The following is an 18,769-nucleotide window of genomic DNA, read 5'->3' on the forward strand; positions in this document are numbered from 1 at the left end:
ATCGCCCTTCCCTGACACCCCCGACCTTGACCAGGAGGGGAGCCCCAATGAGATTTCTGGCCGACGCCTCAGCTGCGCCGTGTCGTGCCGTGCCGTGTCGTGCCGTGCCGTGCGCCCATTTCCTCGTGCCGAGAGCTCTCTGGCTGCGCTCCGGATCTCCCGCTCAGCGCACAGCCATGAATTAATTCCCTTTCTCTTGCAGGGGCGGTGGAAGCGCTGTCTCTCACCTCCCCTGGGAGCTGAGAATCCCCGCCTGGCAGCGCTCGCTGCCAGACAGACACACCAGGGAGGGAGCCGTACAGGCAGCGGGGGCGCAGGATGCTCCCTCCTCATCCTCACCGGGGCAGAATCCTCCCGCTCCCCACACCTGGGGGTCCTGAGGTGGGCTGGGACACATCCGATGGATGACTCGGGCACTGGCTGGCGGCGGCTTCGCCCGGGACGCGGCGGCAGCACCCGGCTGGACCGGTCCGGCGGGGACCGGGCTGACGCAGCGCCAGCAGCCCCGAGCCCTTCCCGCACGCCGCTTCCAGCCGCCCCCGCTCCTGCCTCGGGGGTCCCGCACGGCCCGGGGGTCCCGCATGGCTCGGGGTCCCGCACGGTCCAGGGGTCCCCGTGCAACCCGGGGGTCCCGCATGCTCCGGAATTCCCGCACTGCTCGGGTGTCCCGCATACCCCGGGGGTCCCGCAGGGCTCGGGGGTCCCCGCAGGGCTCGGGGGTCCCGCATACCCCAGGGGTCCCGCATGGCCCGGGGGTCCCGCACGGCTCGGGGGTCCCCGCAGGGCTCGGGGGTCCCGCATACCCCGGGGGTCCCGCATGCTCCGGAATTCCCGCACGGCTCGGGGGTCCCGCATGGCCCGGGGGTCCCGCACTGCTCGGGAGTCCCCGCGCCCCCGGCCCTGCCCAGGGGCGGCTCCCGGCCCCACCTGGCCACGCCCACTGACGTCACCCAGGTGGTCCCCTCGTGGTCGCGCCCTTGCTCCGCCGCCGCCTCGCCCCGCCCATCCCGCCCCGCTGTCCAATCACCTGCGGGTAGAGGGCGGGGCGGCCGCGCCCCCGCCAATGGGGAGCGGATAAACACGTCCGGCGGGGGCGGGGCCCGGCGCGCCCAGGAGTTGATGGGCGTGCGGGGCAGCCAATAGCGACGGGGCGGCGCGGGGGCGGGGCCTGGGGCGGGCGGGGCGGTGCGCGGGGCGCTGCTCGCCTTTTGTTCGGGCAGGAGCGGGCGGGCGGCGGAGAGCGACGGTGAGCGGGGCCGGGACACCGGGAGCGGGCAGGGAGGGACGGTGAGCGGGGCCGGGACACCGGGAGCGGGCAGGGAGGGACGGTGAGCGGGGCCGGGACACCGGGAGCGGGCAGGGAGGGACGGTGAGCGGGGCCGGGACACCGGGAGCGGGCGGGCAGGGACGGTGAGCGGGGCCGGGACACCGGGAGCGGGCAGGGAGGGACGGTGAGCGGGGCCGGGACACCGGGAACGGGTGGCGGTGGTGAGCGGGACTGGCGTACCGGGCACGGGGAGCGACGGTGAGCGGGGCGGGGCACCGGGAGCGACGGTGAATGGAGCCGAGTCAGCGAGCACCGGGCGTGGGGGACCGGCGGTGAGCGGCAGCAGGCCGGCGGAACCGGGCAGGGGTCGCTCCGGTGAGCGGGGAGGGTCCGGAGGAGCGGGCTGGCGGCGGGGAGTGGTCCGGTGAGCGGAGTTGGAGCGGCCGTGCCCGGGCCAGGGCCGTGCCCGTCGGTGGTTCCGGGCTGGGCGGCACCGGAGCCGCGCGGACTCCGCCGTGCGGCGCTGGGGAGCGGCCGCGCTCGGGGCGGGGAGGCCCCGGCGGTCCGGGCCGGGCAGCACCGGCCGTCCCGGTTCGGTCCCGGTGCCCGGGCTCTCCGTGTGCTGCCCGTGAGCTCGGCCGGTCCTGCGCGGCACCGGCCGGGCGGGTCCCCGGGGCTGCCCCGGTGCCGGTTCCAGTGTGGGAGTCGCGGCTCCGGTGCCGGGCGGTGACTCTGTCCCTGTCCCCGGCCCCGCCCGGAGCTGCTGCTGCGCGGGCGAGGCCCTGGCACGGCGCTCGCCCGGTGCTCTTACGCAAACGGGGCCGCTCCGTGCCCACGGCCACACCTGGGGACACCGCGTGCTGCTCTCGGGGCACCCCGACATCGGAGGGGTCTTGGTTACCCCTCGCCCGCCGCCTGCCATGTGCGGTCTGGGGGCTGAGGGGGTGTGGGTGACCTGGCATCACCGGACAGCCCCCCGGGGGTGCGGGGTGCCGGGCACGGGGGGTCCCGGCTGAGCCCCGGACAGCGGGCATCGCACCGGGACACGGCGGGGGGAGCGAAACTTGGCTGTGTGTCTGATGTTTGGAGAGGAGAGAGCGCTCTAATTGCGTTAGCTGAGTGATTAGCTTAATTAATCAGGTTTACAGCGCAGATGAAAGGGTAATGCTGAAATGTTGCTGGGAGTTGCCCGGAGAAGGCAAACGTGGGCTGTCATCCGAGCAGCGCGGGGCGATGTGTGCTGGGAGAGGAGCGTGAGCGCTCACAGGGGACGGGACAGGGGTCACCTGCGCCACCCTTGTGCCTGCCCGGCTGTGAGGCCATCAGCCTGCACCCTCCCCGGCCAGGCTGGACATCCCTGCACCCTCCCCGGCCAGGCTGGACGTCCCTGCACCCCCGTGGCGCTGTCGGGATGCTGATTGAGTCCCGTGCCTGGTTTCGTGTTCCCTTGTCCGCTTCCCCATAGCAGAAGGGTGGTGGGGGGCTGGGGACACGGCCCCGTGACACAGCCCCCCGCAGTCGCTTCACCTCCTGCTCCAGCCCACGTCCTGCTGGTTTAGGCGCCGCTGCCAGCCCCGAGCGGCTCGCTCTGGTGTCCGTCTGCCGTGGGCTGGAGGGGAGCCGGGGGCGCAGCGTCTGCCCGGCAGCTGCCGCGGGGATGGGGCTGGGGCTGGGGCTGGAGCGGGGCCGGGGGCGTTTGCTCCGGGCTGGCAGGTGCAGTGTCCGCGGGGGCTGCTCCGGGCTCCGCTCTCGGAGTGTCCGGTCCAGCCGGAAACAGGGCTGAGAAAATTACAGGGGTTCGTTTCTGTGTCCTTGTCGGAGCTGGCTGGAAGGGTGCAGGGCACCCCTGGGGCTGCGTTTGCACATCTGAAGCCTGATATCGCTCATTGTTTTGGAGGATTTCCATGGAGTGTCGTGAAAAACCCATTTTTACTGCTAATTTGGCTTAGACAAGTTGGCCATCGGGACGGGGACGCTGCAGAGCTGTGGCTGAGGATTGTGCTCCCTCCTTGCACCGTGGCTCCTTTGCAGGAGCGGGGACGGACGCGGCTCCCCCGGGCTCGGGGCGCTGGGGAAAGGTGGGGCGGCCGTGCGGGGCCCTCTGTCAGACAATGGCGTTACAGCCTATTGTCTGGGCGATGTGCCGTGTCCTTGCCGGCTCCAGGAAGCGCCTGCATCCCCGGGAGGGGGTGGGGGGACGAGCCGGGCTGCTGGGAGGGGTCTCCTGGGGCTGGGTGTGCGAGTAGTTTGCGCTCCGTGCCTGGAGCCCCCGGGGCAGCGCGGGTGAATCGCGGCCGGGCTGCAGCCGGGGGGCTCGGGGGATGTCCCCTCTGGTCCTGCTGCCGCATTTCAGCGCATCATTCGGCGCTGCCCTCATCCCATTAAGCCACCCCTTTGTTTCCCCCACCTGAAAGCCTTCCTCAGCAGCCGGGCAGGCACTGCGGTACAGCTGCACGGCTCCTGCGGCTCAGCCCAGCCCGTTCCTGCGAGCACGGCTTCCCTTCAAGGCTGTGGTTTGGTGTGGGAGCGCTTGATGGGGTTTGGCTTTTTTATCGCACTTCCAGATCTCCGGGGTTTCAGACGGCGCTTTTGGCGGGCGCGCTGCCGCTCGCAGATGGCAGAGCTGCCCTTGGTCCCGCTCCGCAGGCTGGGGGAGCAGAGCCTCTGCGAGGAGAACTCGCAGAACTTTAATTGCAGCATCTCTACCGACGCTTGTGCTGGTTTTGAAGGTTTAAATTAGGCTGGCTTCTAATTAACAGAAGTTAAAAAGAAATGTCGTGGCTGTTGCAGCAGTAGGAGCCTACCTCAGGTTCAGCTGGTGCTTCCCCACCTAGACAGGGCGTGTGGGCACCCAGCACCAGCCAGGGCTGGGGCCAGCTGGTCAGTGTCAGCCCCGTGGGGTGGCCCAGGTGGGTCTGTGTCAATGGGCACGGCTGGGGATGACAGCTTGGGAGGACACCAGGGCTGCATCAGTGCCTTGAATCGCATTCTCTGCTCTGGGAGGGTTGATTTTACCCCTCTTTGCTCATGGACACACTTGACAAAGTGGCGGACAAGGGCGTGGGAAGGTGCAGGTACTCCTGCTCCAGAAAAGCTTAAAAGTTGACCTCAGCACCACGTCTGTGCTTAAACAGAGCTGGCTTTGCAGCCACACCCGGTTTGTCGATGGCTGCGCGGGGCGCAGGGGGGGAGGTGAAGATGTTTCTATTTAAGCAGAGGTTTGAAATACCCTTCTAAATCCGCCATCCCCATGGGTTGTGCGGCGCTGCTGGCGGGCCTGGAGGCATCCTGGCACGCCTCGGACTCAGCTCCCGAATCGCTTTGGGAGCGGGGCGGGAGCCTCGCACCGCGGCTGCCGGGGCTTGTCGGGCACATCTGCTCCCAGCCAGTCCTCGGCCTCCTTCCCAGCTTCTGCCGGGCTGGAGGTGGAATGCTCGGTGTTCTCCCGGTATCCCACGCCCGGCTGAGCAGAGCTGGGAGGGGGTGACAGTGGCAGTGCCCCCCGGGGCACAGACCCCGCGGGGTGGGTGCACTGGGGTGCCGCGGGGCTTTTGGGGGTAAGGGGCTGGGTGAAAAGCGTTCCTCCGAGTGGGGGGAGAGACCTTTGGCTGCTGGCAGAGCCTGCCGTAATCGCGGTGACGCGCGGGCAGAGCCCTGGTGACAAATCATTAACTTGCTCCGACAGGCCGGGTGCTGACGGCTCTGGGTGATAATTTCTTGTGAAGCGTCTGAACTTTGCAGCTGTAATGCAACTGGATGGGGAAATTAAGCCGGGGCTCGGCACCTCTGTGCCCTTCCTCGCTGCCCCAGCTCCGGGTGGCAAAGCCTGTGTGCTGGGCACCGTGGCTGGAGCTGGGAACAGCCAGCAAGGTGCAGAGCCTGCAATTATAGAGTGCTTAAAGAACAACTTGTTCTTTGTGCTCGTTGAAACAAAAGAATGGTTTTTGATTTTTTTTTTTTTTAACCAGATGGAGTAATTGTGATTAATCTCACCATGCCAGTTCTCTTTTCCGTGGACAAGTGGCAAATTCCCATCTTTCCTGGACATGATTCGAATGAGATCAGCAAACTGTGAGGAGGAGATGAGCCCATGTGGGTCCTCCTGATCCTGCAGATCCATCACAACTAGTGATGTGGGGAGGGGGATGAGCTGCCGGAGACCCCACAGTGGGATTTTGGCAGGTGGATGTCGCCGGGAGAGCTTTCCCTGGGCTGAGGGTCCTGCTGTGAGCTGTGCCCCTGCACAGGAGCAGGGCGCGGGTGTCATGCTCAGTGCTCTGTGTGCTTGCAGCCGGAGAGCACTTGATGGATAATGCTGTGTTGGTTTGTGATGTGAAGTGCCAAAACATCACAGCCTGGGCCTGGCATGTGCTGGAGCTGTCAGGAGCTGTTAATTCAGGTGCAGGCGAGGCATTTCAGGGACACGGTCTGGGTGGATGGAGAGCATCAGCTGAGCGCAGCAGGTCGTGGCACAGTGGCCACGTTCTGGGGCTGCTCTGCTGCCAGAGCCTGCTCTGGTGCTCAGGGGCATGCAGCACCCCCAGCAAGAGGAGCTGGAGCTCTGCATGAGGCATTCAGCAGCTCAAATGTAACGACATCACAATAGCTGAAATATAGAAAAGGTTTGGAGCCCCCTGCAGTGAAGGAGCCTGGATCTGAAGCTCCTGGCCCCTGCTGCCTTTCCTGAGTGCCCAGAGCTGGTGGGGCAGCCGGGAGCCCTTCTGGACCAGGCTACATCCACACACAAAGGCCATGGGCTCCTTTGTGTGCAAGGCCAGGCCAGTGGCTCTGCCTGCTCTAACGAGAGGCTGATCCCCCGCCGCTGTCTCCTCCTCATTAAACTTCAAGCTGCTCTCGCTCCCCTTTGAATCCTTCCACTCATCTTCCCTGTAAAGCCCCATTGAAAGGGCTCCTGGTGCTGAGATCTGACTCGAGCGCTTCCCATTGAAGCTGGTGAGGTCTTGACAAGCTCCTTTCTCTGCCTGCCCCCGCTGTGTGTTCCTGAGGATCCTCTTCAAAACTGCTGAAGCTTTTGTACCGCGTTAGGGCCTTCGTTAGCGGCTGCCCCAGCTCCAGCAGCCCTTGGTGTCGCTTCAGAGCACCTTGGGGCAGGGGCTCTGGGTGCTGGGGGGCTGTGGGGTGCACAGGGTGCCCTTGTCTGTGTCTGCTGTGGCTGCCCAGGCCGGCGCTGTCTGAGCAGGCAGTTGCTAATCCCCACTGCTCCAGGAAGGGGGGGACCGGAGATGGCTTGTGTGTAGTGTAAGTGCTTCTAAAATAGAGCCTTTTCTTGTGCTGCATTTATTGAATTGCCTTAACTGCCTCTTCCCTTTCCTTAAAAGCCTTGGCGACTCTAATTGCAGCCACTCGCACCGAGCTCAGCCCCTCACGCGCTGTGGCTGCATGAGGGGACCCCCACCACTGTTGTCCTTTGAGCAAGGGTGGGGCTCTGGGGGGCTCTGGCAGCCCCCTGCTGCCACCCACACTGCTCCACGCTGGGCTGAGCTCAGGCTGGACCTGCCTGAGTGAGCTCAGGCTGCCCCTCACACCCACTGACCCCGAGTCCCAGTGCCTGGTCCAGTGCAGCCCCTGCCTGGGGCGTGTGAGGGTGCCCTGAGCCCCCCACCTGCTCCCCTTGGGGTGACCCCACGCTGGGGATCACGGCTGCTCACCCCAGGCACCTCGAGAAGCCCCTGGGCAGTGGATATTTCTGCACGGAGCAGCACTCACTGCTTTCCTGCTGCTCTTGTGGGCAGCTCAGCCCTGTCTGCTGGCTGTGTCCTGCCTGGTGAGGCTGAAGGCTTCACAGCAGCTGGTGAGAAGGGCTGCTCAGGCCTGGGGCTGCCTGCTTGCCAGAGACTTCCTCCCAGACGGTGTCCCGGGGGGCTGTGCTGCTTGGACTCTGATCAAATGGCTCCGGGGGTGGATGAGCTGCTGGCCGGTGCCCGACAGCCTGCGGGAGCTTCCTCTGCCTTCCTGGCTGAGGGAAGTGGTGGGAGAGGGATTAACCTTTTCCTGGCACTGCCCTGCTTGAGTGACACAAGACCCTGCCTGTGCTGCATCCCACGGCTGAAGCCCCTCAGGTGTTTTGTTCCCTTCCCTGTTGTGGTGCAGGAGCAGGCTGGGGGTTCTCCCCAAACCTGCTGGCCCCTCTGAACAGTGCCCCACAGCTGCCTCACTGTTTCCTGGGGGATTTCTCACTGTTCCCAGGGGCAAATCCTGTTTCCCTGGGGTCTAGGTTTGTGTGGAGTGGGGCTCAGGTGAGGCCTGGTGGGTTCATTCTGCCCTCACTGTTCTCCCCTTCCCACTCTGCCAGCTTGGTGAGGGAGGTGAGGGCTGCCCACAGGCCTGATGTGGGAGGGCTGGAGCCCACCCAGACATGCCCCTTGCTCGTGGCTGACCCTTCAGTGTGGATATTTTCACTTGTGCCCCAATAACACCCTGCTTCTCCCTCCAGCATGAGGGTCCTTCCCTCCCCAGAAACACTGCCAGGAAATGGCTCCTGGTGAGGTGAACCCAGGGACAACCAGCACCTCTCTCCTGCTGAGGAGGAGAGGGGACATCTGAGGACAGAGCCAGGGAGAGGCTTGTGTCAGTGTCTGCCCCTCACGGAGTGATGAGCAGGGCACGCTTGACACAGGGTTCAGAAAATGTCACTGCTCACCGTAGGGACGTCTGGCATTTGCTGCACTGGCCCTGTCACCTCGGGTGCTGTTGGCCTCACAAATGCTGTTAGGGGGATGCTCAGGGGAAGGACAGGTGCCTGTGTCCCTTCTGTGGGGCTCCTGGTCCTGCTCTCCTGCTCGGAGCTCGTCTGGGGCCCATCACCAGAGCTCGTGTCTGAGCTCGAGGAGCTCTGCTGGCTTTTGATGTCCCTGGGTGCTGTGGTGCAGACAGAAGGGGTGGCTCATGCATAATGCAGGGCTCTGTACGGTGTCTGAGCCCAGCTCCTGGAGGTTGGGAAAATTAAGTGCCTGTCTGATGCCTCTAAATTGTGGCGTGGATGTCAGTGTTTGATAGTGGTGCAGCAGCATCAGCCCCTGCCAGGCCTGTCAGCTGCTGCCTGGGGTCCCTGCCCTGCCTGTACTGCCCTCAGCTCTGCTCTCCCCCTGCCCACCTTGTCCAGGGCAGCTTTCCAGTGTTGGCTTGGGGCTCTGCAGGTGTGAGGGGTGCCAGCTCACCCAGCACCACGGTGCTGAGCCCTGCCAGTGCCACAGAGTGCCCTCCTGCCTACCCCTTCTACATTCATAAGGCACAACTCTTGCTTCTCTTGAGTTTCCCAACACAGTTTAGACTCTGCCGCCGTGGCCAGGATGACCCAGCTGAAGGAGCTGCCCTCCCAAATCCCAGGGCAGCTCCGCGGCACTCCCAGCTCCGCTCCGGGGCTCTCCCGGCCCATCCCTGCTGCCACGCGGGGCGTGGAGCAGCGCTGCCTCTCCTCTCGCCCCTGGCACCGTGTGTCACACGCTGTCCTGCCCCTCTGATCCGGCACCCCAGCTCCCACCCGGCTCTGCCTCCACTGCCTGCCCACCGTGCATTGTGCACAGCCCATCAGAGCTGCTCTGAGTCTGCCAGTGCTGTTTGACAGCTCAAAAATACCGGATTGGCAGCGGCATCGCCCTGCCGGGCTGCGGGACGGCGCCGGGGGCTGCGGGATGCCCCTACCCGGGGGGGACAAGGTGGCAGGCTCCTGTTTCCCGTCTGCCCGCTGCTCCCGCGAATGAAAGCTTGGGATTCCTCCCTGTGCAGCTGCCGGGGCTCGGCCGCTCCTTGGGAACAGCCGGCGGCGCTGGGCCGAGCCGTGCCGAGCCGTGCCAAGCCCGTGCGGGCCGTGCCCCGCCGAGCCGCGTCCTCGGCCGCCACCCGACGCCCTGACTCAGCCGCCGGCCTGGCGGGGGGCTCAGCTCCGTGTCCGAGCTGCCCCGGCAGGGTTTTGGGGTCCGAGGTGCCCGGCCGGTCCCTGCGGGGCCCGCGCTGCGCTGGCGGCTGGAGCGGAGCCAGCGGTGCAGGAATGGGTGCAGGAATGGGTGCAGGAATGGGTGCAGGTGGTAATTAGGCTGTTTGGAATGGGTGCTGCTGCGCCCAGCTATGCCGGGCGGCAGCTGCTCCCTTTGCTGCTTATCGCCTCTGAAACTCTGACTCATTGCACTCCTGCGCGGCCGGGAAGGGATGGGAATCCTGGGTGATGGGTCAGCGGAGGGCAGGGCGGGTGCTGTCTCCATCCCCTCCCTCCCTGCCTGCCTGCAGCCCTCCCTCCCCGCCTGCCTCCATCCCTCCTGGCCGTGCCGGGGGCCTGGATGCAGGGCTGGTGACTCACAGCCCTGAGCGAGCTCAGGCATTCATCCGTGAGCCATCCTCCCTCCCCCTGTATCTCCAAATTAAAGACAAGGAAATCCCAGCCCTGCTCGCAGCAACCTTGGCTGGTTTGTCCTGAGTGTTGGGATGTGCCGGGCTGCCCTGTCCTGGCACTGAGTGGGGAGTGCCCAGCCCTGGACCACGCCGTGGGCGCCTGTGGTGCTGAGCACCCACGGGAGAGCTGAGCCAGGGGCTTTGCCTGCTTATTTTTAGGTGCTTTAGGAGTGTCCCAGGAAGCTTCTAAAAAGGTTCATTTTATGCTTGGAGCTCCAGCTGGGAGCTCCTGGCATGTCCCCAGCTCTGTGCAGGTTGTGTCTCTGGAAAGGGTCTTAAAAAAGCTCCTGGGTAGGCAGGGACCCCAGAGCTTGTGGTGCCCCACTGTGCAGGTTGTGTCTCTGGAAAGGATCTTAAAAAGCACACAGGCAGCCAGGGACCCCGGAGCTTGTGGTGTCCCAGTGTGCAGGTTGTGTCTCTGGAAAGGGTCCTAAAAAAGCTCCTGGGCAGCCAGGGACCCCGGAGCTTGTGGTGTCCCAGTGTGCTGGGCAGAGCCTGCCCACACCTTGGCCGTGGCAGCAGTGAGACACGGCGCTGTGAGACGCAGCCGCCGTTCATGTCTGAACACGAGCAACAAAGTGCTGAGCTTCGGGTTCGTCATCGCGGTGCCGCCTTTCATCTCCAGCGGGGGAGGAGGGCAGATAGGGATCGGCCCCATCTGCTCGTGGGGGCCGGCTGCTGAGCGGGGCCTGCCGTGCCATTCGGGGCCGGGAGAGGGGCAGGAGGGTCCTGCGGACGCCTGGGCTCTCCTGGAGGTGTAACACCTGCCCTGCCCACCCCGCAGAGCAGCCATGGAGGTGATGAACATGATGGAGCAGCCGATCAAGGTGACGGAGTGGCAGCAGACCTACACCTACGACTCCGGAATCCACTCCGGGGTCAACACGCAGGTGCCCTCCGTCAGCAGCAAGTGCCTCGCGGATGATGATGAGGTGTATGGCAAGCAGTACACCATCAAGAAGACAACCACCACGAGTTACTGCCAGGGAGGGAGCCAGAGCCAGAGCCAAGCGCAAGGTGAGGGGGCTGTGAGGCCCGGCACTTCCGCAGGCTCAGCTGCTCAGCTCCTGCCTTCCTCTTCCTCCCCCGCAGCCATGCTGCTTCTGGGTACTCCTCCATGCTGGCTTCCACACCCTGGGAGTTGTTGCTGCCTAAAATATGCTTCCTCCTGTCCTCCTCCCCGGCGCTGAGGCGGGGGTGGCGCGGTCAGCCCGCGCTGGAGCTGAGCTGCGCGCACATCCGAGCGCGCCAGCGGGCTGGCTTGAGATGGGAACAGCTGATCCCATCCCACGGATCTGCCACCTGCTCTACTGCCTGTCTGCCTGCTGGGAAAGCTGTCCCAGCGTGGCTGCCAGAGCTGCCAGTGTGTGCCAGAACACCGTGGCACTGCCACGGCTTCTCCCGCTGAGGCGAGGACGATGCGGAGCCGCAGCCTGCAGTGAGGAAGATGCTTCCCCCAGCTTCATCCCCTCAGAGGGGGCTGGTTTGCTCTGCTTGCTCTGCAGTTCCCTGTCGGCAGTAGGCTCTGGAAGGTTTATTGGCAGCCCCCATGGGGATCAGAGCCCCCCACAGGACCCTGTGGTGCAGAGGTGGGGACCACAGGTGGCTCCTGCAATATCACACCTCAGCATCCTTGATGGGGAAAGCCTCAGTGTTCTCCTTTTTTCCAGTGCCAGCTATTCCCAAGTTGCAAATATCCTTAATTTTTTAATTAATGGGCCTTGTGTGACAACTGCCCCATCATGCTGCCTAATTGAGTGTTGTCTTATCTCTGTGCTGCCGGATCTGTTTACGCTTTGAAGCTCCAGCTCTGCGCAGAGCGTGCGGGGACTGCTGACGTGGCCGGTGCCTCTGTGCTGAGCTCTTGCTCATCTCCTTGGGTTTGGCAAGCAGGGCTGGGAGCGCTCCTTGGAGAGAGCCTCACGCTGCCTCCCTGTCCCCCCCTGCAGCGGACATGGAGGCTCAGCTGGCCATGACCCGTGCCCAGCGTGTGCGGGCCGCCATGTACCCCGAGACGGTGGAGGACCGCTCGCTGCTCATCACCACCCAGCTGGAGGGGCAGCAGACCAACGTGCAGCGCCTGGCAGAGCCCTCCCAGATGCTGAAGTCAGCCATCGTGCACCTTATCAACTACCAGGATGACGCCGAGCTGGCCACACGTGCCATCCCAGAGCTCACCAAGCTGCTCAACGATGAGGACCCGGTAAGGAGCTGTGTTTGCTATGTTTGTCTCGTCAGCTGTGGGGCTTTGTGGCCATGTCTGTCTCCTTCCTCTTGGCCAAACTCCTGCTTGCCACCGCCCTGCACCAGACTGAGGTGCAGGACTGAGCTCAGCCCTGCCCAGCCACGTCACCTCACATCCTGTCCTTGCCATGGGACCCCTTCCCAGACGCCGGCTCCTCTCCCTGCAGGTGGTTGTCAGCAAGGCAGCCATGATTGTCAACCAGCTGTCCAAGAAGGAGGCGTCGCGCCGCGCGCTGATGCAGTCGCCGCAGATCGTGGCGGCCGTGGTGCGCACCATGCAGAGCACCAGCGACCTGGACACCGCCCGCTGCACCACCAGCATCCTGCACAACCTCTCGCACCACCGCGAGGGCCTGCTCTCCATCTTCAAGTCCGGGGGCATCCCAGCCCTCGTCAGGATGCTGAGGTGCGCGGTGGTGGGGACGCCACGGGGGTGGCAGAGTGTGGCTGCCCCTCCTGGGGTGGAGGCAGAGGAGGGGAGGGCTCGTGCTGCCCTCAGTGTGGGTCCTCCTGCTCACCAAAGCAATGGGAGGGTGTGAACCTCTGAAAACCTCTGGGGTTTGGTGTATGGAGCCTGCATGGGGGCAGGAGGGGAGCAGCCACCTCACCCACACTGCCCTGGGCACAGAGATGGCACTCAGGCTCTGAGGTGTCCATTCCCTGGGGCCATGCTGGTGGGTGCTGGGCTCGGGGCAGCCCTGGGGGCTCTGTTGCAGCCTGGCGTGGGTGTGGGGTAGTTCCTGCCCTGACGTGGCGTGTGCTGCCCACCCACAGCTCACCCGTGGAGTCCGTTCTCTTCTACGCCATCACCACCCTGCACAACCTGCTGCTGTACCAGGAGGGGGCCAAGATGGCCGTGCGCCTGGCTGATGGGCTGCAGAAGATGGTTCCCCTGCTGAACAAGAACAACCCCAAGTTCCTGGCCATCACCACTGACTGCCTCCAGCTTCTGGCCTATGGCAACCAGGAGAGCAAGGTGGGCTGGGGATCCCAGACAGGCAGGACGGGGGGTGGTTGCTCGTGCATCCCTGATGATGTCTCCAGAGCATTCCTGCATGCCAAGGGGCTGGAGCTCCTGCCTGGCTTGTGTCCTGGCTGGGGAATCTGGAAGAGGGGTCCCAGCAGCCCAGGGCTGCCACACCCCAGCCCTCCATTCCTGATGCCCCATCCCTGGAATTGTTCATGATCAGGGCTTGGAGCCACCTCATCTAGCAAAATGTGCTGCTGCCCATGGGGAGGGTGGGGCTGGATGGTCTTTAAGGTGCCTTCCAACCCAAACCTTTCTGGGATTCTGTCTTGCAGCTGATTATTTTGGCCAACGGAGGACCCCAGGCCCTGGTGCAGATCATGCGCAGCTACAACTACGAGAAGCTGCTCTGGACCACCAGCCGTGTGCTCAAGGTGCTGTCGGTGTGTCCCAGCAACAAGCCTGCCATCGTTGAGGCTGGTAAGAGCCACAGGAGGAGGCTTTTTGAAGACCCTTTCCCGAGACACAACCTGCACAGAGCTGGGGACATGCCAGGAGCTCCAAGCTCCCTATGGCTGGAGCTCCAAGCATAAACTGAACCTTTTTAGAAGCTTCCTGGGACACTCCTAAAGCACCTAAAAACAGGAGGAGGGTGAATGGAGGTGTCAGGGGCTGAGGACATGTCCGTGGGATGGGCAGAGGTCTGCACAGCCAAGTGAAGCCTGGATTCCTGCTCTGGAGGCTACTTAGGCATGTTCCTGGCACTGTGTGTGGGCAGGATCCATCCTGGCTGTCCAAGAGCTCTTCACACACCACATTTGGCCTCCACTGAGCCATGAGGCTGCTCTGTGTGCAGCAGCATTGGCCCATGCCCAGCCCACCCAGCCCTGCTGCTGCTCTCTCCTCCTCCTGCTGGGGTGGCCAGGGCTGCTCACAGGACTGTCCCCTTCCCTGCAGGTGGCATGCAGGCACTGGGCAAGCACCTGACCAGCTCCAGCCCCAGGCTGGTCCAGAACTGCCTGTGGACCCTGAGGAACCTTTCTGACGTGGCAACCAAGCAGGTGAGTGTGCAGGAGCCCTGGCTGTGCCTCGGTGCCACGTTTGAGAGCCATGTCCATGCCAGGTGCTGGGTGGCTCCTGCCAGGCTGGGTCCAAAGCCTTGTGTTCCCTGTTCCCTGTGCCTGGCAGGGGGAGGGCATGCCCTGCTGTGCCCAAGTCACCCAGCAGCAGGGCTTGCCCTGCATCCCGGGGTGCTGCTCACTGCCTGTGGCCCTGCCCATGCCAGCTGGCTGCCAGCACTCTGCGTGTCCCCAGAGCTGGGCCGAGGCCACCGCGGTCACTCAGCGGTGCCACCAGAGTTTGCTCTGGCTCGGGAGCCCTGTCAGCCTGTCCTGGGCTGGCTGCATGCCCAGCTCCTGGGGGAGCTGCTGGCAGAGCTGCTGCCAAGGCTGTTGTGCCCTGCAGCTGGTGCAGAGGTGACCCCAGCCTGCTCTGGGTCTGCTCTCCCAGCCCTCTGCTGCCTCCTGAGGAGTTTTCCCATCTGCTGGGGCCGCTCCATGTGGATTAGCTCTGATGCAGCCTGGAAACTATTTTGGCTGTCATGGAACCATCACTGGCTCTGATGACTGAAGGAGGATGTGGTCGTGGTGCTTTAACTCCTTCCTGACCTGCTGCTGGCTGCTGGCCAGGACTGGGGTCACTCCATCAGCGTGTGGGGAATGCTGGCAGGGGCATTGGAGGTGTAATTCCAGCAGGAGACATTAAACCCTGAGTGAAACTGCACTTGTTAGAGTGGCTGTGAAGGAGCAGCTCTGGCTGTGGGGGATTGAAAAAGAGCCATGGAGGGATGGAAAAGGAGCTGTGTGGGAGTCAGGGGCACTGCTGGGGGCATGTGGGGCTGGATGTGGGGCTGGAACTTGGCTGTGTGTGCTGCTCCCACCTCCCATCCCCACTCCTGCAGGAGGGCCTGGACGGCGTCCTCAAGATCCTGGTGAACCAGCTGAGCTCTGATGACGTGAACGTGCTGACCTGTGCCACCGGCACCCTCTCCAACCTGACCTGCAACAACAGCAAGAACAAGACCCTGGTGACGCAGTCAAACGGGGTGGAGGCGCTGATCCACACCATTCTGCGGGCGGGTGACAAGGAGGACATCACCGAGCCGGCCGTGTGCGCCCTGCGGCACCTCACCAGCCGGCACCCCGAGGCAGAGATGGCCCAGAACTCAGTGCGCCTCAACTACGGCATCCCCGCCATTGTCAAGCTCCTCAACCAGCCCAACCAGTGGCCACTGGTGAAGGTAAAGAGCCTAGAGGGGTGTTGGGGGCAGGAGGAGGCTCCTGGCTGCTGTCCTGTGGTGGGATGGGCTGCTGAGGGGGCAGCAGCTGGTGCTGTGCACAGAGGGGTGGTGGCTGCTGCTGCCACAGCCCTGCTGCTGGTGGGTCATGTCCTTGACAGCAGCTGGTGAAGGAAGTGGCTCGTTGCTGATTGGGATTGAAGCTCAGCTTGGGGAGAGGATGGATCCAGGGCGGGGCGAAGCTGAGTCAGCCCGCAGAGGGGATGGGGTGGGACAGATGGGGAGGGGTGCAGCCAGGGGGTCTCTCGGGGAACACGTGCTGTTCTGATCCACAGCTGAGACAAACTGCTCCTTCCTCCTCCTCCTCCTCTCCTCCAGGCTACCATAGGCCTGATCCGTAACCTGGCCCTGTGTCCAGCCAACCACGCCCCGCTGCAGGAGGCTGCTGTCATCCCCCGCCTGGTCCAGCTGCTGGTCAAGGCTCACCAGGACGCCCAGCGACACGCAGCTGCTGGCACACAACAGCCCTACACAGTGAGCCCACCCCTTTGCCCCGCTCCCAGCACAGCCTGGCACCCCAAAACCCAGCCCGTCCCTGGGGGTACCTGTGCCCACACTTCAGGCGGCCGTGCCCCGTGTGTGAGGGCTCTGTCTGAGCTCTTGTTCCCTGGCAGGATGGAGTGAAGATGGAAGAGATTGTGGAGGGTTGCACGGGGGCACTGCACATCCTGGCCCGGGACCCCATGAACCGCATGGAGATCTTCCGCCTCAACACCATCCCTCTCTTCGTGCAGGTCAGGGCTGCGGGGACACAGGGGCTGCGTGGGCCACCTCCTGCCAGCCTGCAGCCCTGGCCATCAGGACATGCACGGGGGCTCCTTGCTGGCTGCTTCACACAGCTGCTGATCTCTCCTGGCAGCTGCTGTACTCGCCGGTGGAGAACATCCAGCGCGTGGCCGCCGGCGTGCTCTGCGAGCTGGCCCAGGACAAGGAGGCAGCAGACGCCATCGATGCCGAGGGGGCCTCGGCTCCCCTCATGGAGCTGCTGCACTCCCGGAATGAGGGGACAGGTGAGTGCTGGCACGCCAGGGGCTGTGCTGGGCACGCTGTCCCAGCTGGGTTTTGGGCTCTGGTGCTGCGTGGCAGCAGAGCTGAGGCTGCTGGCTGTCCCTGCAGCCACCTACGCGGCCGCTGTGCTCTTCCGCATCTCGGAGGATAAGAATCCTGACTACAGGAAACGTGTCTCCGTGGAGCTCACCAACTCCCTCTTCAAGCACGACCCGGCAGCCTGGGAAGCGGTGAGAACCAGATCTTTTCCCTGGGGAAGCCAGGGCTTCAGGGGATGGCCCTGTGCTGCTTCCAAAAGCTGTCACCAGCACCTCCAACCAGAGCTCAAACTGTCAGAGTGACTGTCAGACGGTGGGAGGCAGATGGGCTGTGGCCTCAGCTCCTGGGTGATGGCACCACCTGGGACAGGGCTTGCCACCACATGGCCCCTGGGCATCGTGAACATCAATCCCTTCAACTGTGCCATCTTCTTTTGCAGGCTCAGAGCATGATCCCCATCAACGAGCCCTACTCAGATGGTAAGTGTGGCACCAGCCCTCCGTGCAGGGTCCCCATGGGCTGGGTTCTGGGGGGCAGTTGCCTCGTGTCACTAAGCCAGGCTGCTTTAAAAACCTTTTTCAGGTGGCTGTCAGGCAAGTGCCAGCCCAGTCTGCTGGGGATTGGGATGCTCAGCTCCCAGGGAGCACACACAGCTCATGCCCTTGGTTTGGGGGATGGTGGGGCCCTTTTACAGCACCACATGCTGCCCTGAGTGAGGGGACAAGGATCTGATGGGGAGCTGAGGTTTGCCACATGCTTTCCCTGCAGAGCTGGACCCTGGTTACCGCCCCATGTACTCGGGTGACATCCCCCTGGACCCCATGGACATGCACATGGACATGGACGGGGACTACCCCATGGACGCCTACAGCGACGGCGTCCGAGCGCCCTTCGCTGACCACATGCTCGCCTAACCCGCCCGCAGCCCCACGCCAGGTACCTGCCAGCCCTGCTGGCACGTGGGCTGATGGCACTGCCGTGCTGGGGGGGTCCCTGGTGCCACCACGGGGTCCCTGGCGCTGCCGTGGGTCAACGTCCCTGTGGGCGCAGGCTCTGCTCTCCTCCCAAATCCCCCCTCGGTGGGTGACAGGAGTTCTCTGCCACTGCAGGTGTTCTCTCCATGCAGAAGAGGGTGGCCCCAGAGCTGAGCATTCGCGAGAAGGACTTGGGAGACAGAAGTGCCTGAGAAGACAAAACTTTTCCATTCCCACGAGAGGTTTTATTTTCCGATTTGTTTTCTTCGCTGTGGGTCTGTGGAGAAGGTCCTTCCTCCTGGGACTGCTTCGAGCACCTACTGCCACATCCAGCATCCAAGATACTGTTTCTGAAGCTTTAAAACACAAACCTTGCACCGTTAGTGATCTTTCATTGGCAAAATAGTCTTTTCTATGAATATATATTTCTTTTTTATTTTTAATATGGTGCCAACGGCTTTTGCCGTCTTTAAGTTTGTGCTTTCTAACTTCCCCACGGTTTGTTCTGCGTGTTAGTGTTCTAGGAGAGGAATCTGACATGGAAAAACCCTTTGCTTCCTGCAAACTCCAACTGAATCAGGCCAATCCAGTTTGCTGAAAGCAAAGGGTCCGTGTCCCAGGACCTTCGGGGTGTCTGAGGTTTAATTCTTTCCCATCAGCCGCTGGGAGCTGACTTCGTGTCCCTGTCCTGCCAGTCCCCATAGAGGAGTGACTCCAGCATTAGGAACTGTGTCCTTGTACCGATCTTTGTTGCACATTTTAACCCGTTTCCCTTCTCTTTGGTGAGTGGTGTGTTTCCGTCCCCTCCTCCCTTATCTAACGCATTTTTTAAAAGAGGCTTTAGATCTGATGGTGGTTTAACACTCCGGCTGGAAAGGGATGGACAGCTACTGGAGTGTGGGTCAGGAATGGAAGATTTTATTATTTCTGTAAGTTGTTTTTGTATAGACCAAAGCAAAGAATAAAATAACCCCTGCAGCCCCGTGCTGCCCTGAGCCTGTTCTTCTGTCGGCTGGGGACGGTCCCTCGGGGCAGCCAGGGGCAGGCACAGCCCTCACCCTCTGTGAGCCCATGGTGAGCCCCCAACGGGCCAGAGTGATCCTGGGGAGCTCATTCCCATGCTTGGCACCTGCTTTGCCTGGAAGTGGGCCCAGGCTGCCCCAGAGCACGGCAGGATACCGGGGTTCATGTGCCGTGCTCGGGACAGGAGCAAGCGGGGACAAAGCAGCAGGAGCTGGCCTGGGAAGTGGGACTGGGGGGAACATCCTGCCTGAGCTCGGTGCTGTGGCTGCAGCCAAGCCCAGTGCTCAGGGAAATGGATCTGCTTCCTGCCACAGCCCGTGCCAGGACAGCCATGAGCAAAACAACAGCTGCTTTCCGGGCAGTCCCAGCAAAACCCAGTGAACTTCCCGAGGGCAATGGGGTTGGGGTGGCTCAGGGGATGAGGCTGGGGGCCAGCCAGCCCAGGCCCTGGCCTGCTGCAGCTGCTGCCAGAGCAGGAGACAATC

General features: G+C 63.4%; 2 protein-coding genes across 5 annotated transcripts; one reads left to right on the forward strand and one right to left on the reverse strand.

Annotated features, from left to right (window-relative positions):
* Positions 1-335: 335 nt before the first annotated feature.
* LOC135286567 (basic proline-rich protein-like) lies at positions 336-2,189 on the reverse strand. The gene has a single exon (XM_064399632.1). The coding sequence runs from the start codon at positions 2,187-2,189 to the stop codon at positions 336-338; it is 1,854 nt and encodes a 617-aa protein (XP_064255702.1).
* JUP (junction plakoglobin) lies at positions 1,185-18,256 on the forward strand. Of its 4 annotated transcripts, none has more exons than XM_064399893.1 (15): positions 1,185-1,246; positions 10,458-10,690; positions 11,623-11,876; positions 12,085-12,323; positions 12,692-12,893; positions 13,220-13,364; positions 13,842-13,945; positions 14,845-15,183; positions 15,559-15,714; positions 15,855-15,974; positions 16,100-16,250; positions 16,357-16,478; positions 16,727-16,766; positions 17,056-17,223; positions 17,397-18,256. In XM_064399893.1, the coding sequence occupies exons 2-14, from the start codon at positions 10,465-10,467 to the stop codon at positions 17,199-17,201; spliced, it is 2,244 nt and encodes a 747-aa protein (XP_064255963.1). In that variant the 5' UTR covers positions 1,185-1,246; positions 10,458-10,464; the 3' UTR covers positions 17,202-17,223; positions 17,397-18,256. The 4 variants fall into 4 exon arrangements, with proteins under 4 accessions (XP_064255963.1, XP_064255966.1, XP_064255965.1 ...); XM_064399896.1 differs by lacking the exon at positions 1,185-1,246 and adding an exon at positions 1,263-1,287; XM_064399895.1 differs by lacking the exon at positions 1,185-1,246 and adding an exon at positions 1,387-1,410.
* Positions 18,257-18,769: the final 513 nt, after the last annotated feature.

The sequence above is a fragment of the Passer domesticus genome, chromosome 27, assembly GCF_036417665.1.
Source record: "Passer domesticus isolate bPasDom1 chromosome 27, bPasDom1.hap1, whole genome shotgun sequence".
NCBI lineage: Eukaryota > Metazoa > Chordata > Aves > Passeriformes > Passeridae > Passer > Passer domesticus.

Excerpts from the sequence above, each read along its gene's own strand:
- LOC135286567 (XM_064399632.1), bottom strand. The coding sequence starts at position 2,189 with ATGGCAGGCGGCGGGCGAGGGGTAACCAAGACCCCTCCGATGTCGGGG.
- JUP (XM_064399893.1), top strand. The coding sequence starts at position 10,465 with ATGGAGGTGATGAACATGATGGAGCAGCCGATCAAGGTGACGGAGTGG. Across the intron at positions 13,365-13,841 it reads GCCTGCCATCGTTGAGGCTG|GTGGCATGCAGGCACTGGGC; the intron begins GTAAGAGCCACA and ends CCTTCCCTGCAG. Across the intron at positions 13,946-14,844 it reads CTGACGTGGCAACCAAGCAG|GAGGGCCTGGACGGCGTCCT; the intron begins GTGAGTGTGCAG and ends CCACTCCTGCAG.